The sequence below is a fragment of the Solanum stenotomum genome, chromosome 10 (genome assembly GCF_019186545.1).
Source record: "Solanum stenotomum isolate F172 chromosome 10, ASM1918654v1, whole genome shotgun sequence".
Lineage (NCBI taxonomy): Eukaryota > Viridiplantae > Streptophyta > Magnoliopsida > Solanales > Solanaceae > Solanum > Solanum stenotomum.
In genome coordinates, this window is record NC_064291.1 from 20922432 (window position 1) to 20940864 (window position 18433).

The following is an 18433-nucleotide window of genomic DNA, read 5'->3' on the forward strand; positions in this document are numbered from 1 at the left end:
CTATTGATCTTCAGGTACATGGATTGAAGAACAACGCTAGGACAGAAATGGACAATAGAGACAACATGAGCGAAAAAGAGAAAGGAAAAACAAGTTTGATGGTCACCAATGTAACTCGGCGACTCGCCAAGTTGTCACTCTACCGCCTAAAGTTACAGAACACTGAGGCTTAATTAGGGGTAGCTTCGGTGAGAAGCAGTTTTCTTCGCCGTGTCACCGATGGCTTCCCCAATGGATGACCAGGTCGCCAAAAGTACTGATGGAGATCCAGATAGGTGCTGATGGGCGAGATGAAAGGAAAAAGGGTGTATCGCGGAATCACTAGGTGATCCTGATCTGGCTCACCTAAATTTACAGTGGCTGGACTAAGAAGACGTGCAAAATAAAGGCGAGATGAAGGAAAATGGGCAAGTCACTGAACGGTCGGCGAAGCCCACTTACCTCACCGACTAGTCCTAAACAGCCACACATCAAACTTGCATAAATTAATTTTTGCAAGAGAGAGAAGGTATTCATTGAGATTTTGTAATAGAGAAGATTTTAGTTGAATTTAACTTTCGAATTTCATTCACCCAGCTATGGAAAATGTGGCAGGTGTTGATTTTCATCTTTTCTCCATGATTGGCTAAAAATCTAACCTTGGGGGTTTGACAATGTGACCAATTGTTGCATTCTACTAAATGGGTGTTATCAATTAGCGATTGTTGGTGTTAATTTGAAGAGGGTCTAAATTATTATGGTGGTTTAACTTCACTATTGCATCTTTGGTATGATAAATTTTAGAGTTTTATGTTTGCTCGAGAGAGAAGTACAAAACCAACGTAGTATTTTGGCATTCTTAGTAGGGGGTCTTGACGGTTACAGCTTGAGAAAGTGAAACCCAAGACCCAGCCTTTGTATCTAGCTCGAAAGTGTGGATTTGATGATAATGTGGGCTAGTTAGCTTATGGATAGAGTTGAGGTTCGAGAGAACTCAACAGAAATAAAGCAATTGTTCGAGAGAAAGTTGTTTTACTTATAGACCATTCTACCCGTGACAAATTAGCATTATCGGTAATGATGCGCACCCATTAAGCTGAATTCGATAGTTGGTTAGCCAATCCCCCAAGTATGTTCTAGTTATCAGATTGTTTCTTGTTAATACATTGAAGTGTTTTGTTAAAGAAATCCTGAAAATTTGATTATTAAACTCTCAAGTGTATGCTGCCCAGCTGCAAAGGTCATCTTCATACTTTCGTATTTCAATTCAAAGAAAGCTACTCACTATGGGATCAACCCCAACTCATTTAGTTGGGTTATTATACTAACTAACGATCGTTGAAACTTAGAATTGTAAGAAGTGTCCTTGAAGCGTTAATCAAAATGGCACTGTTGCCGAGGAGTAGCGTTACTTAGAGTTCTTTGATCAAAGATTTGACTTTTGATTTTGTTGGCTGTAGTTGAATTGGCTTAGGATGCATTGTGTAGTGTTGGTTGGACTACATAGAAGTAAAAATGAGTGAGCAAGAGGTGAATGGTAGCCAAGTAGGTTGTAACAACCCTCAAAATGAAGTAGAATAAAGTAGAGCCTCACATAGGTTTTATGCATTAATAACTTGTTAAAATAATGAAGAATAGCCTTTTTAGTCAGTTTTAAAGAGTTTGGAAGTCAAACGTCAAGGGACGACCAAGAATAGCCTTTTGTTCATGTCTTTATGTGTTGTTTGGAGTCTAAAATCAGTGGAGGTAACCCTAGTGTCTTAATAAATGATTTTAGGGTCAAAACGTTCGGGTACGACTCCCTGGGACCACCCTAAGGGTTCCCGAGGAGGACCCAAACCCTTGGCCAAACAAGCTGCCAAGGCAGCTTGAAAATGCTCATGGAGGGAGCATGTCCGTGTCGCGACTAGGTCCACCATAGAAAAAAATTTTGGTCCGCGTCGCAGACTCTTCTGTCTCGAAATTTAATATCTAGAAGCTTGTGGGAACACCCCTGCGTCGCGGACTTGTTTCCCGACGATATCTGTGAAAATAAAACTCAAGTTTGACTTGTTTAAAAGGTCCAACTAAGTGAGGGGTGGTTTGGGTACTTTAGGCAATTATTATAAATGGTTATTCTACCTATTTTAGGGTATTTTAAGTTGGTTAAAACCCCATAACCTAGAATTAGACCACATTCTTCAAATTGACCCTTCCCTCTAAAAAAAATAGATTCTCNTTGGGTACTTTAGGCAATTATTATAAATGGTTATTCTACCTATTTTAGGGTATTTTAAGTTGGTTAAAACCCCGTAACCTAGAATTAGACCACATTATTCAAATTGACCCTTCCCTCTAAAAAAAATAGATTCTCTCAAAAGCTCCATTGAAGACCTTGATGAAGCTCAAGCTAGAAGATGGGTTTTCAACTGATTTCTTCTTCAATTTCAAGGGTCTTCAATAATTAAGGTATGGTAACACTTTATTCTTGAATAACCTCTCATTCAAGGAGTTCTATCAAAGATTTTCAAAAGTGATTCAAAGACCAAAATTCCCAATTTTCAATCTAAACATGGGTGCCTTGTCAAACGATTTTCTAAATCATTCTATTGATGCATTAATGTGGAATTAAGGTTTTTAAGATAATTTTCAGAGGAATTCTTGAAGAACCCATGATCCCCAAATTCTCAAAAATTGGCCTATGATGTGGGTCTTTGTGAATATGATCCCTATTGGTGAAATTATGTTTAGATTAGATTGTATTGATGTTTCCTATGATTATCTATACTTATTCATGTTGAACTGTTGGTATATTGATGAGTTGAGAATTATGGCCTTATGGGCAAAGTTATGGGTTGATCCCATTGTTTATAGAATTGTACTTAGATTATGTTTAGGTTATGGAATTACATTGTTGATTCCTATTGCTATCTATGTCAATTGATTATGAATTGTTGAGGATTGATTCATGGTGATCATGGCTTGGAGAATTGGTTAGTTGACCTAAATTCTAGTCTATAGTATGAGAATTGATGTTGTGTGGTTTGGACACATATGGTGGCGGTGTTTACTTCTTGTCTATCTATGCATGTTGAGATCATGGCCTCGAAGGCAATAGATGTGAAGTGAATTGATGATTATGACGCATATGTTTATGAAGTTGTGCTATGAAGGTTACGTATGAAATCCTCAATACTAGCATGATATTTAAAGTGTGTTGATGATGAGGAGTATAATGTGAATGATAATGCTAGGGATAAGGTGTGGTCTACATGATTGATTATGTGAAGTACTATTGTGGAATGAACCCTACCTATATGACACCTATATGACTGTGTGATCATAAACATGTTAGGAGTACCTATTCAATGTTAAATTTGTCCTTGTCTCCTATGAGGAAGTGTGGGTGTGTGGTCTAGAATCCCTAAAGTATTTATATGTGAATTGCTCATGAGTTGGGGACATTGTGAATGTATTTTGATCCCTTGAAGGGAAGTACACGCAATATCAATGTTGTTGCTATTATGTCACTATGAGGACCATAATGCACACACACACTCTACATGTGTATCTATGAATATGTGTTATGGTGTTTATTGAAAGGATAACTATTATATGCACTCTTACATCTTATTATGCATGCAAAGTGTATGATTAGCAAGGTATGAATATGTGTTGCATAAAGGTGTTTATGTGAAAGGCTTTCTCACATATGTACACACACACATGAATGAATAATGTTTATGATAATCTAGTGAAAGTGAGTATCTTGAAAGGTTTCCTCAATTGTACTCTAAACTAGACTATGTTATGAATATGGTATGACTACGTGAAAGGTCATTCTCACATAATGTAGGTTCTATGATGGAAGGTGAAATGACCCAAAAAGTTCTTAAAAATGTGCTTCGGAAGTTACCGGAAACTTGTTTAGCTATATAAAAAAATCTGTTTCGTTTTTCAAAAATCCGACTTCAGATTCTTGTTTAGGGAGTCAAATTGAGTGGGAAATGGGTCTAACCAAAATTTTAGAGCAACCGTATCAAAATCCGAAATTTCCAAGTGAATCCTTTTTTGAGGGTCTACTTTGGAGGGTCATATCTCCTAGCACACAAATAATTGGGTGGCCCATAACATATCCATGGAAAGCCCTTTGATTTAGCTACCTAACGCACTTCGTTTCACCTCATTCAGAGTTTGGACGAAGAAGTTATGCCCATTTTCGTAAAATCTGTCCGGCAGGAAATGCAATTTCCAGTGACCCTTTTTACTGTTCACCCGCCTCATTTTTTTTCTAAGTGTTGGACCATTTTTTCCAAAGGGCATATGTTATTTCCTATGTACCATTAGTTCAATTCTCATCTCTAAAACATTTCCAAAACCCCTCTCCCATATTTAGACACATTTTCTCTCAAGATTCTCTCAAGAACCCTAATCCAAAACCTTCCTCAAGATTGAAGAGACTCTTGCTCCAAGTTCCAAGCTTCCATTGAAGACACTCTCAAGACCTTCATAAGAACTCAAGGTATGTGGTGTTGAACTCATGGGTCCTTCCACCCATAGTGCCTAGACTCTATTCTACTCACTAATTCATGGTTTAAGTTAAGATTCATAAATTAGTCTTGTTCTTTGTAATAATTTCCTGCACATTGAATTTTAAACATGAAAAGTGATTGTTTTGAGCATGTTGTGACTCTAGAACTTGAATCTAAATTTGGAATGGATGTGGAGATTTTCATGTGGTATTGTGGGTGTTAAAAGGTGTTGTTGTAGGTTGTTCACTGGTTTGGCTGCATAATTACTACCCTATTTTCCATGCTCTTTGATTCCATTACATGCCTTCAAGGTGTTTGACAAAATGTCCAACTATGGAGAATTGATGAATCGATGCTTTAAAGCTTGAGTTATGAGATGTATGGCAATCCAGAGATGTGTTGATGACAAACTAAGCTTGTGTATATGTTCATTCCATACGTGAGATTGCATTAGAGCCTAATGGGAATTTCCTATATAAAGTGTTGCATGACCATGCCCGGTCCGGGGGAAAAGAACCGGACAACCATGTGAGAGGTTTATATCTCACCACCTAGGATGCTTGGGGTGTGACCAACATCAACCATGTGAGAGGTTTATATCTCACCACCTAGGATGCTTGGGGTGTGACCAACATCAACCATGTGAGGGGTTTATACCTTGCCACCAGGGTGTCCGGGTGTGAACGGCATCCCCCATCCTAAGTTGGGGTTATAGATTGGTTGGATCATGCATACACATATGATATCTACTATTAGTATAGATTTACTTAAACATGTTTTGACTTCACTTTGATCATGCATCCTCATATTGTTATTCATAATGCCTATGAAACTATTTCTTGTATTTCGATTGTGTCCTTGTCTATTGTTGTGTTGCACCCCACATACTTAGTGCATTCCAAGTACTAACACATATTTTGCCCACATGATGTCACCATGTAGGGACCGGAGCTACTCTTAATCCTTCTCTCCATTCACGTGGCTAGTACGGTGCTTATCCGAGTTTGTTGGTGAGTCCTCAATAATTCGAGGGCTATGTAATGTTTCCTACTCCTCTGTTTTGAGACTTTAGCTTGCAATTGTATTTTGACTATGAGGGGAGCCGGTAGTATGTCGTGGCCCCCGTCCTATCTATGTATGTAGAGGTGTGCGTTGGACAAGATTTTTGTAAATGAGCTTGACTCTTGTTCTATGATGTCATTTTGAAATGGTTTGCCCTTAGTCCCTATTTCCTGTTAATTAATGTTGAATGTGCTTCCGCGACCGATGAAGTGTGATGACAAGTTTGAGAGGCTTGTTTGGGGTTCCTTCGGGTTCCTCATTCGCCATGTCACGTCTAGGCCCTAGGCTTGGGTCGTGACAGAAGGTCATTCTCATCTTAGAAACCTTTGAGCTATATGATATGACGGATTAAGTCCCTAAAGCCTATATTATGAGCTAATGTTAAATAAAGGCTTAAAGATGTTTGGAAAGGGAATTGGAAATTAGCACCGAGTGAACATGAAAATGAGAGTGGGGGCTTCAAGTTTAGCTAGTATGGCTTGCCACAAGAGAACCTTCACGTTTAGCAAGTCCGGGTTCCCAACAAAGATGTTGTCTCATGAGATGGAAACTTCCACGCCTGCCAAGTCAAGGTTTCTAGTAGCACTCTTCGTGTTCCATAACTACATGCCTCCATAGGTCTTAGCTTAGTGGATCCTCTAGATAGCCATTATGTATGTAGGTCCTACCTTGGCAAGTAGTACCCGCTCTTTTCGGTATGGGAGTAGAACACTGGATTCCATGTAGCTCACATGGTCCATGTCGGTTATGGCAATGTCTCTCGAAAGTTAAGAAATGAACTAAGATAAGAATGTGAACTATAGTCATGATTTCTTAAAGAGTTACTTAGTGTAGGTAGGACTAAGGACCCTACATGTGCATTGCAGAAGTTCACTCTAAGGGAGGTTGTGATTAGGATCTTCATGTAATGAAGACTATGGTCTATGTATGTTACTATGAAAGCATGTTAAGGTTAACTTTACTTTTGTCAAGACATGAAGTATGATTATGCATGTGAATTACACTTATAACTTCTTAATGGGTTTGCTTAGTATATGTGGGGTTATAGGACTCCATGTGTACATTGCACAAGTGAGCTTGTGAAGGGGTTGTGAGGGTGGTTTACCTATGATATGAACTAAATGGGTTATGACTAATGATGTAATAAGTGAATGAGTCCTTATCTGATGTTCTGAAGTATGTTGTTCGTATGTCTAATGTTAAATTAAGATGTTATGACTTGTTGAATATGATGTGCCTAGTTTATGGTGGTTTCTTAGGAACAGTTGGTGTGAGTAGTATTATGAGATGCTACTTGCACATTGCACTAGTGTGACTTTGGGTTATCTTAGGTGATGGTTCTAATGTGACGACTATGTCTTATGGTGTGCTTATGACTCTATGTATATATGTGGTTGGATTGATGAAGGCTATATGTAAGTTCACCTTTGGTAACCTTATGGTGATACATTAAACCAAGTATTCCCTAAGGGTTGCTTGGGGAAAGGAGTTAAGATATAGAGGAAGGTAATTTATTGTATGCATTGATTGTGCCTAAATGTTATAAGTGGCTCTATGTACTATTATGAATGGCTTCCACGTGTATGATTATGTATGTGGTCTATATTGTTCCTATTGTACTAAATGTTCTTGAAGTTTCTCTAAAAAGGCATGATGCTTGGTTTCCAACTAAATGTCCCTTTTAAAAGCATGTTTTTGCATGGTTATCATACTTAGTGCATTCTTGTACTAACACCCTTCTTCTTAATCTTTTTACACCAAGTGTAGGTAGTGGTGGTTAAAGGGCCTTTCCTAGAAGTGATGAGCTTGGCTTACTTTTCCCAAGTTCGAGTGTGTCCTTAAAGATCCAAGGACCTTCATGTTAAAGTGTTTCCTTAAGTTCAATGTACTAGATAGTAGTTTCTTTTGTATTTTAAGGGTTGTGTCCCTCTTGTGTTGTAGTCCTGTTTTAAGATGGCTACCTTGAGATGTAGTTCTCTGATTGCATATTAAAGGTTTAAATAAGGTGACTTTTTATGTCTTGTGTTACATTATTAAAAAGGTTTAAATTTTCCGCTAATTTTCTATGATGAATGCTATGAAGAATGTTAAGGGCTTGCATAAGACCTCCGAGAGGTTGAATACGCTGGTAACGACTAGGGGGTGCTCTCGGGTCGTTAAAAAATTGGTATCAGAGCATAAGGTTATGAAAATGATCTTAGGATTCAACGTCTCATGAGTCACGTCTATTAGAGTCTTGTTCATCGGTGTGAGTCGCTACACATCTATGAGCGAGAGGCTATAGGATGATAGAAGTTTCACTTTTTTCATTAATCTTGTGTCGTGCCGTAGAGCTTAACTTTATATGATCTCTCTCTTATATTTTCCCTTGTCCGGTGGTCTTCTAGATGTGATTACTTGGAAGGGGTGATGTTGCAAAGATCGAGGGAAGAAAAGGTGAGTTTTAATGCTTATTATGATGTGGTGACTATATGAGTATATATGAAGGTAGATTTGGAAATAGTATTGTGATGCCAATCATGCCTATGTGTGACCTATGAGGTTAGAAGCATTACATTGAAAATGTTGTATGGTGGTGTAGTTCTTGTATGATAAGAGTCGTTATGGTGAGAATGCAATCCTTTTTAGGATGATGAGTTGCTTTATGGTGATTGGTTATGATAGTAGAAAGTCATGGTGTAGAATTGAGGAGTTTTGAAGGAATGTGGTAACTAGTGTGAGTTGAAAGTTGTTTTTTTTTCTTTTTTATGAGTGATGCTTCATGGTTATCCTTGTGTGAATCGGAAATATTATGTAGACTTGCCCTAAGAGCGAAAAAAGGGGCTTTGTTCTATGAGTTGGGATACTGTTTTGCTCTAAGGTTAACTTGGAGAGTTGCATGTACCCCTTAGTTCATGGGAAGGACAAGAGAATAGATGTTGACCAACTCTAAAGAGGATAGTTGTCTTGTAAGGTTGATCTTAAGTATGGTCATTCAAAGAGGGTGTTTAGATAATACCTAGGCATAGTTGAGCAGAAAGTCAAACCAAAGGTGATGATAAGGGTATGATGTGATAAAGAGCTGATTAAGCTCACCCTAAGTGGGGGATGATGAGTGTTTAGTAAGGTTGTTGATATCCTTATGTTTTCCTTCTATTCTTATTCAAGCTTGAGACCAAAGAGTTCCTAGTAACTTGTTCATGTTTTGGAGTCTTGCATATGATTATGAGTTGCATGATCTCCGTATGTTATGCATGTCCTAGAAGATACTATGTTCTGTATGTTTTGAAGGATTGTTATTACATAAAAATGGAATTTTAGTAATAAAATTCATGTTTCTCATGTCAATATGCATCTTTATACGGTGAATGCACTCTTGACTTCACGAGGAAGAGAGTATGAGCATGCTTAGGTTAGAAGTTGAGAATTTCTCCTTAAATGAATTAACCGTTGTGTAATGCTGGCTTATGAGTTTTTGATGCCATGTGTGTATGTTGTGACTAGGAGAAGGTAGTCCCTCCTTGAACATAACTAAACATGGTAATGCCATGTATGTTCTTGATAGTATGTTGATTTAATGATAAGACTAGTAGATGATCTATAATCCTAATGTGAGGGTGCAACTAGTATGAATTGCTTAATTACCTCATGAATGCAAATGTTGATCATGTCTATGTGTGCATTTGAAAACCACTGCATATTGGATCCTATGATGATATAACAGTGGTAAATATCATGTCATGATTAGGAGAAGGTAGTTTCTCCTATCAACATGAGAAAGGCCTATGTGGTTGATGCATTATGAGTCGGTGCATAAAGTTTATAATTACTTGTGTTGCATGAGTTGATTTGAAGTGCATGCTTAAATGATTTCTTATGATAAGGTTGCATAATGTGCTTTAATGAGATAGTTGCATGTTGTGTTTCTTTGGTGTTTGAAATTAGAATGATGATTTGGAGAAGGAACTTCCTCTAATAAAATAGGAAATAATAAAGTTGATGCATAAGGAGTTGGTAGATGTGTTGCTACTTTCTTGAATTGCACAAAGTTGTTTTGAGCCTTTTATGTGGAGTTAATGTTCCTCCTTAATTTGTGCTCTTATGTTGATGTTGTATGTTGTATATTGTGAGCTGCTAGTTGGGTCATTGAGTCCTTGGAAGTGTTTTAAGTGTCATTCGAGGACGAATATTCCTAAGTGGGGGATATTGTAACAACCCTCAAAATGAAGTAGGATAAACTAGAGCCTCACATTGGTTTTATGCATTAATAACTTGTTAAAATAATGAAGAATATCCTTTTTAGTCAGTTTTAAAGAGTTTGGAAGTCAAACGTCAAGGGACGACCAAGACGTTCGGAAACTAGTATTTTACTTGGTGTGTTCTAGTGTGTTGTTCATGTCTTTATGCGTTGTTTGGAATCTAAAATCAGTGGAGGTGACCCTAGTGTCCTAATAAATGTTTTTAGGGTCAAAATGTTCGGATACGACTCCCCGGGACCACCATAAGGGTTCCCGAGGAGGACTAGCTCATGGAGGGAGCATGTCCGCGTCACAGACTAGCTCCACCATAGGACAAATTTTTTGTCCACATCGCAGACGTGTCACAGACTAATTTGCCTAGAAATTTAATTTCCAGAAACTTGTGGGAAAACCCCCGCGTCACGGACTTGTTTCACGACGAAGTTTGCAAAAATAATACTCAAGTTTGACTTGTTTAAAAGGTCCAACTAAGTGAGGGGTGGTTTGAGTACTTTGGGGAATTATTATAAATGGTTATTCTACCTATTTTAGGGTATTTTAAGATGGTTAAAACCCCAAAACCTAGAATTAGACCCCATTCTTCAAATTGACCCTTTCCCTAAAAAAATAGATTCTCTCAAAAACTCCATTGAAGAACTTTATGAAGATCAACTAATTTCTTCTTCAATTTCACGGGTCTTCAATAATTAAGGTATGGTAAATCTTGATTATTGAATAACCTCCCATTCAAGGAGTTCTATCAAAGATTTTCAAAAGTGATTCAAAGACCAAAATTCTCAATTTTCAATCTAAACATGGGTGCCTTGTCAAACGATTTTCTAAATCATTCTATTGATGAATTAATGTGGAATTAAGCTTTTTAAGATAATTTTCAAAGGAATTCTTAAAGAACCCATGATCCCCAAATTATAGAAAATTGGCCTATGATGTGGTTCTTTGTGAATATGATCCCTATTGGTGAAATTATGTTCAGATTAAATTGTATTGATGTTTCCTATGATTATCTATACTTATTCATGTTGAATTTTTGGTATATTGATGAGTTGAGAATTATGGCCTTATGGGCAAAGTTATAGGTTGATCCCTTCGTTTATAGAATTGTATTTAGATTATGTTTATGTTATTGAATTACATAGTTGATTCCTATTGCTAGCTATGCCAATTGATTATGAATTGTTGAGGATTGATTCATGGTGATTATGGCTTGGAGAATTGGTAAGTTGACCTAACTTCTAGTCTATAGTATGAGAATTGATTTTGTGTGGTTTGGCCACTTATGTTGGCGGTGTTTACTTTTTGTCTATCTATGCATGTTGAGATCATGGCCTCGAAGGCAATAGATGTGAAGTGAATTGATAATTATGATGCATATGTTTATGAAGTTGTGCTATGAAGGTTACGTATGAAATTCTCAATGCTAGCATGATGTTTAAAGTGTGTTGATGATGAGGAGTATAATGTGAATGATAATGTTAGGGATAAGGTGTGGTCTACATGATTGATTATGTTAAGTACTATTGTGGAATGACCCCTACCTATATGACACCTATATGAATGTGTGATCATAAACATGTTAGAAGTACCTATCCAATGTTGAATGTGACCTTGTCTCCTATGATGAAGTGTGGGTGTGTTGTCTAGAATCCCTGAAGGCTTTATATGTGAATTGCTCATGAGTTGGGGACATTGTGAATTTGTTGTGATCCCTTAAAGGGAAGTGCACTCAATATCAATGTTGTTGCTATTATGTCACTACGAGAACCAAAATGCACACACACACTTTACATGTGTAGCGATGAATATGATGTGTTATGGTGTTTATTCAAAGGTTAACTCTTATATGCACCCTTACATCTTATTATGCATGCAAAGTGTATGATTAGCAAGGTATGAATACGTGTTGCATAAAGATGTTTATGTGAAAGGATTTCTCACATATGTACACACACAAATGAATGAATAAGGTTTATGATAATCTAGTGAAAGTGAGTCTCTTGAAAGTTTTCCATAATTGTACTCTTGACTGGACTATGTTATGAATATGGTATGACTATGTCAAAGGGCATTCTCACATAATGTAGGTTCTATGATGAAAGGTCATTCTCATCTTAGAAACCTTTGAGCTATATGATATGACGGATTAAGTCCCTAAAGCCTATTTTATGAGCTAATGTTAAATAAAGGCTTAAAGACGTTTAAAAAGGGAGTTGGAGCTTAGCACCGAGTGAACATGAAAAATGAGAGTGGGGGCTTCACGTTTAGCAAGTCTAGCTCCCACAAGAGAACCTTCACGTTTAGCAAGTCCAAGTTCCCAACATAGATGTTGTCTCATGAGATGGAAACCTCCACGCCTAGTAAGTCAAGGTTTCTAGTAGCAATCTCCTTGTTCCATAACTACGTGCCCCCGTAGGTCTTAGCTTAGTGGATCCACTAAATAGCTATTATGTATGTAGGTCCTACCTTGGCAAGTAGTACCAGCTCTTTTTGGTGTGGGAGTAGAACACCGGATTCCATGTAGCTCACATGGTCTATGTCGGTTATGGCAATGTCTACCGAAAGTTATGAAATGAACTAAGATAAGAATGTGAACTCTAGTCATGATTTCTTGAAAAGTTACTTAGTGTAGGAAGGACTATGGACCCTACTTATGCATTGCACAAGTGGACTCTAAGGGAGGTTATGATTAGGATCTTTATGTAATAAAGACTGATCTATTTATGTTTATATGAAGGCATGTTAAGGTTGACTTTACTTATGTCAAGACAGGAAGTATGATTATGCATGTGAATTACACTTATGACTTCTTAATGGGTTTGCTTAGTATATGTGGGGATATGGGACTCCATGTGTACATTGCACAAGTGAGCTTGTGAAGGGGTTGTGAGGGTGGTTTACCTATTATATGAACTAAATGGGTTATGACTAATGATGTAGTAAATGAATGAGTCCTTATATGATGTTATAAAGTATGTTGGACTTATGTCTAATGTTAATTGAAGATGTTATGACTTGTTAAATATGATATGCCTAGTCTATGGTGGCTTCCTAGGAACACTTGGTGTGAGTAGTATTATGGGATGCTACTTGCACATTGCACTAGTGTGACTTGGGGGTTGTCTTAGGTGATGGTGTATATGTGAAGACTATATCTTGTGGTGTGCTTATGACTCTATGAATATATGTGGTTGGATTAATGAAGGTTATATGTAAGTTCACCTTTGGTATCCTTAAGGTGATACATTGCACCAAGCATTCCCTAAGGATTTCTTGAGAAAAGGAGTTAAGATAAAGAGAAAGGTAATGTATTGTATGCATTGAATGTTCCTAAAATGTTATAAGTGACTCTATGTGCTATTATGAATGGTTTCCATGTGTTTGATGATGTATGTGGTTTATATTGTTCCTATTGTACGAAATGTTCTTGAAGTTCTCTAAAAAGGCATGATGCATGGTTTCCAACGAAATGTCCCTTTTAAAAGCATGGTTTTTGCAGGGTTATCGTACTTAGTGCATTCGTGTACTAACACCATTCTTCATCATCATTTTACACCAAGTGTAGGTGGTAGTGGCTAAATGGCCTTTCTTAGAAGTGATGAGCTTGGCTTACTATTCCCAAGTTGGGGTGTCTCCTTAAAGATTTAAGGACCTTTATGTTAAAGAGTTTCCTTAAGTTCAATGTAATAGATAGTAGTTTCTTTTGTATTGTAAGGGTTGTGTCCCTCTTGTGTTGTTGTCGTGTTTTAAGATGGCTACCTTGAGACGTAGTAGTCCGATTGTGTATCAAAGGTTTTAATGAGATGACTTTTCAAGTCTTATGTTATATTATGGAAAAGTTTTAAATTTTCCGCTATTTTTCTATGATAAATGCTATGATGAATGCTAAGGGCTTGTATAAGACCTCCGAGAGGTCGAATATGCCAGTAACAGCTAGCGGGTGCACTCGAATCGTTACAAACTTGGTATCGAAGCATAAGGTTATGAAAATGGTCTTAGGATTCAACGTCTCATGAGTCACGTCTAGTAGAGTCTTGTTTATCGGTGTGAGTCACGATACATCTATTAGCGAGAGGCTATAGGATGATAAAAGTTTTACTTTCTTCATTACTCTTGTGTCATGTCGTAGAGCTTAACTCCATATGATATCTTTGCCTTATTTTCCTTTGTCCTGTTGTCTTCTAGATGTGATTACCAGGAAGGGGTGATGTTGCAAGGATCGAGGGAAGAAAAGGTTACTTTTAATTCTTATTATGATGCAGTGACTATATGAGTATATATGAAGGTAGATTTGGAAATCGTACTGTGATACCAATCATGGCTATGTGTGACCTATGAGGTTGGAAGCATTACATTGAAAAAGTTGTATGGTGGTGTAGTTCTTGTATGATAAGAGTCGTTATTGTGAGAATGAAATCTTCTTTTTTGGATGATGTGTTGATTTATGGTGATGGGTAATGACAGTATAAAGTCATGGTGTAGAATTGAGGAGTTTTGAAGTAATGTGGTAACTAGTGTGAGTTGAAAGTTTCCATTTGTTTGATGAGTGATGCTTCATGGTTGTCCTTGTGTGAATCGAAGTTCTTGTGTAGGCTTGACCTAAGGGAAGAAAAAGGGGCTTTGTTCCATGAGTTGGGATAGTGTTTTGCTCTAAGGTTAACTTGGAGAGTTGCATGTAACCCTTAGTTCATGGGAAGGACAATAGAATAGATGTTGTCCAACTCTAAAGAGGATAGTTATCTTGTAAGGTTGATCTTAAGTATGGTCATTCAAAGAGGGTGTTTAGATAATACCTAGGCATGGTTAAGCAGAAAGTTATACCAAAGGTGATGATATGATGTGATAAAGAGTAGATTAAGCTCACCCCAAGTGGGGGATAATGTGCCTATATGGTAAGGTTTTGAGTGCCCCTAATATTTTTACATTGAACTTCCTTGAGTTCTGTATGTTGAGAACAACTTTGGGTGATAGATATGAAGTGGAGTGGTATAGATACTCATTTTTTTGGATTCTTGAAATCCTCACCTAAGGGAGTATAGTGAAGATTTAGTGGAGAATGGTTCGTACCTTAAAGATGAAGGAGGTAATGATTAAAGGAGTTCGCATAACTTGATCGCAAGAGGGGGACATGGTGCTTAATTTGTAAGTGATAGATCTCTTGGTTACTTTAATGTGCTCTTAGATGGGTTTACCCTAAGTGGGGTATGATGCCTGAGTAGGAAGGTTGTTGATATCCTTATTTTTTTTCTTTCCATTCTTATTCAAGCCTGAGACCAAAGAGTTCCTAGTAGCTTATTCATGTTTTGATGTCTTGCATATGATTATGAGTTGCATGATCTCCGTATGTTATGCATGTCCTAGAAGACACTATGCTATGCATGTTTTGAAGGATTCTTATTACATAAAAATGGAATTTTAGTAATAAAATTCATGTTTATCATGTCAATATGCATCTTTATATGGCGAATGCACTGTTGACTTCATGAGGAAGAGAGTATGAGCACGCTTAGGTTAGAAGTTGAGAATTTCTCCTTAAATGAATTGACCTTTGTGTAATGCTTGCTTCTGAGTTTATGATGTAATCTGTGTATATTGTGACTAGGAGAAGGTAGTCCCTCCTTGAACATAAATAAACATGGTAATACTATGTATGTTCTTGATAGTATGATGATTAAATGATAAGACTAGTAGATGATCTATAATCCTCATTTTAGGGAGCAACTAGTATGAATTGCTTAATTGCTTCATGAGTGGAATTGTTGATCATGTCTATGTATTCATTTGAAAGCCATTGCATATTGGACCCTATGATAATATAAAAGGGGTAAATATCATGTCATTATAAGGAGAAGGTAGTTCCTCCTATGAACATGAGAAAGGTCTATGTGGTTGATGCATTATTAGTTGATTTGAAGTGCATATTTTGTTTCTTTGGTGTTTGAAATGAGAATGATGATTTGGAGAAGGAAGTTCCTCCAATGAAATGGGAAATGATAAAGTTGATGCATAAGGAGTTGGTTGATGTGTTGCTAATTTCTTGAATTGCACAAAGTTGTTTTTAGACTTTTATGTGGAACCGATGTTCCTCCTTGATATGTGCTCTTATGTTGATGCTGTATGAAGTGTGTTGTGAGCTGCTAGTTAGGTCATTGAGTCCTCAGAAGTGTTTTAAGTGTCATTCGAGGACGAATGTTCCTAAGTGGGGCTTCATGGAACAATCCTCAAAATGAAGTAGGATAAAGTAGAGCATCACATGGGTTTTATGCATTAATAACTTGTTATAATAATGAAGAATAGCCTTTTTGCCTTTTTAGTCAGTTTTAAAGAGTTTGGAAGTCAAACGTCAAGGGACAACCAAGGCGTTCAGAAACTAGTCTTTTACGTGTTGGTGTGTTCTAGTATGTTGTTCATGTGTTTATGTGTTGTTTGGAGTCTAAAATTAGTGGAGGTGACCCTAGTGTCTTAATAAATATTTTTAGGGTCAAAACATTCGGGTACGACTCCTCGGGACCACCCTAAGGGTTCTCGAGGAGAACCTTAACCCTTGGACAAAGAAGCTGCCAAGGTAACTTGAAAATGCACATAGATGGAGCATGTCTGCGTCACGGACTAGCTCCACCATAGGCCAAAAGTTTTGGTCAGCATCACAGACTCTTCTTTCTCAAAATTTAATTTCCAGAAACTTGTGGGAACAACCCCGCGTCACGGACTTGTTTCCCGTCGAAATCTGCAAAAAAAAAACTCAAGTTTGACTTGTTTAAAAGGTCCAACTAAGTGACGGGTGGTTTGGATACTTTGGGGAATTATTATAAATGGTTATTCCACCTATCTTAGGGTATTTTAAGTTGGTTAAAACCCCAAAACCTAGAATTAGACCTCATTCTTCAAATTGACCTTTCCGTCTCAAATATAGATTCTCTCAAAAACTCCATTGAAGACCTTGATGAAGCTCAAGCTAGACAATGGGTTTTCAACTGATTTCTTCTTCAATTTCACGGATCTTCAATAATTAAGGTATGGTAACTCTTGATTCTAGAATAACCTCTCATTCAAGAAGTTCCATCAAAGATTTTCAAAAGTGATTCAAAGACCAAAATTCCTAATTTTCAATCTAAACATAGGTACCTTGTAAAACGATTTTCTAAATTATTCTATTGATGAATTAATGTGGAATTAAGGTTTTTAATACAATTTTCAAAGGAATTCTTGAAGAACCCATGATCCCCAAATTCTCAAAAATTTGCCTATGATGTGGGTCTTTGTGAATATGATCCCTATTGGTGAAATTATGTTTAGCTTAGATTGTATTGGTGTTTCCTATGATTTTCTATACTTATTCATGTTGAATTGTTGGTATATTGAAGAGTTGAGAATTATGGCCTTATGGGCAAAGTTATAGGTTGATCCCTTTGTTTATTGAGTTGTACTTAGATTATGTTTATGTTATTGGATTACATTGTTGATTCCTATTGTTATCTATGTCAATTGATTATGAATTGTTGAGGATTGATCAATGGAGATCATGGCTTGGAGAATTGGTAAGTTGACCTAACTTCTAGTCTATAGAATGAGAATTGATGTTGTGTGGTTTGGTCCACTTATGGTGGCGGTGTTTACTTCTTGTCTATCTATGCATGTTGAGATCATGGCATTGAAGGCAATAGATGTGAAGTGAATTGATGATTATGATGCATATGTTTATGAAGTTGTGCTATGAAAGTTATGTAAGAAATCCTCAATGCTAGCATTATGTTTAATGTGTGTTGATGATGAGGAGTATAATGTGAATGATAATGTTAGGGATAAGGTGTGGTCTACATAATTGATTATGTTAAGTACTATTGTGGAATGACCCCTACCTATATGACCCCTATATGAATGTGTGATCATATACATGTTAGGAGTACCTATTCAATGTTGAATGTGTCCTTGTCTCCTATGATGAAGTGTGGGTGTGTGGTCTAGAATCCCTAAAGGCTTTATATGTGAATTGCTCATGAGTTAGGGACATTGTGAATGTGTTGTGACCTCTTGAAGGGAAGTGCACTCAATATCAATGTTGTTGCTATTATGTCACTATGAGGACCAAAATGCACACACATACACTCGACATGTATAGTTATGAATATGATGTGATATGGTGTCTATTGAAATGTTAACTTTTATATGCACCCTTACATTTTATTATGCATGCAAAGTGTATGATTAGCAAGGTATGAATATGTGTTTCATAAATGTGTTTATGTGAAAGGCTTTCTCACATATGTACACACACATGAATGAATGAATAAGGTTTAAGATAATCTAGTGAAAGTGAGTCTCTTGAAAGGTTTCCTCAATTGTACTCTAAACTAGACTATGTTATGAATATGGTATGACTATGTGTAAGGTCATTCTCACATAATGTAGGTTCTATAATGAAAGTTCATTCTAATCTTAGAAACCTTTGAGCTATATGATATGAGGGATTAAGTCCCTAAAGCCTATTTAATGAACTAATGTTAAATAAAGGCTTAAAGATGTTTAAAAAGGGAGTTGGAGCTTAGCACCGAGTGAACATGAAAAATGAGAGTGGGGCTTCACGTTTAGCAAGTTCGGGTTCCCAACATAGATTTTGTCTCATGAAATGGAAACCTCCACGCCTAGCAA

The 18433-nt window shown here is 37.0% G+C and overlaps 1 protein-coding gene across 1 annotated transcript in view; it reads left to right on the forward strand.

Annotated features, from left to right (window-relative positions):
- Positions 1 to 219: 219 nt before the first annotated feature.
- Positions 220 to 18433, forward strand: part of LOC125842812 (uncharacterized) — a 28469-nt gene continuing 10255 nt past the window's right edge. Inside the window, exon 1 of the mRNA XM_049522114.1 lies at positions 220 to 275. Within this exon, the coding sequence (XP_049378071.1) occupies positions 220 to 275 (56 nt within the window). The remainder of the gene's footprint in view (positions 276 to 18433) is intronic.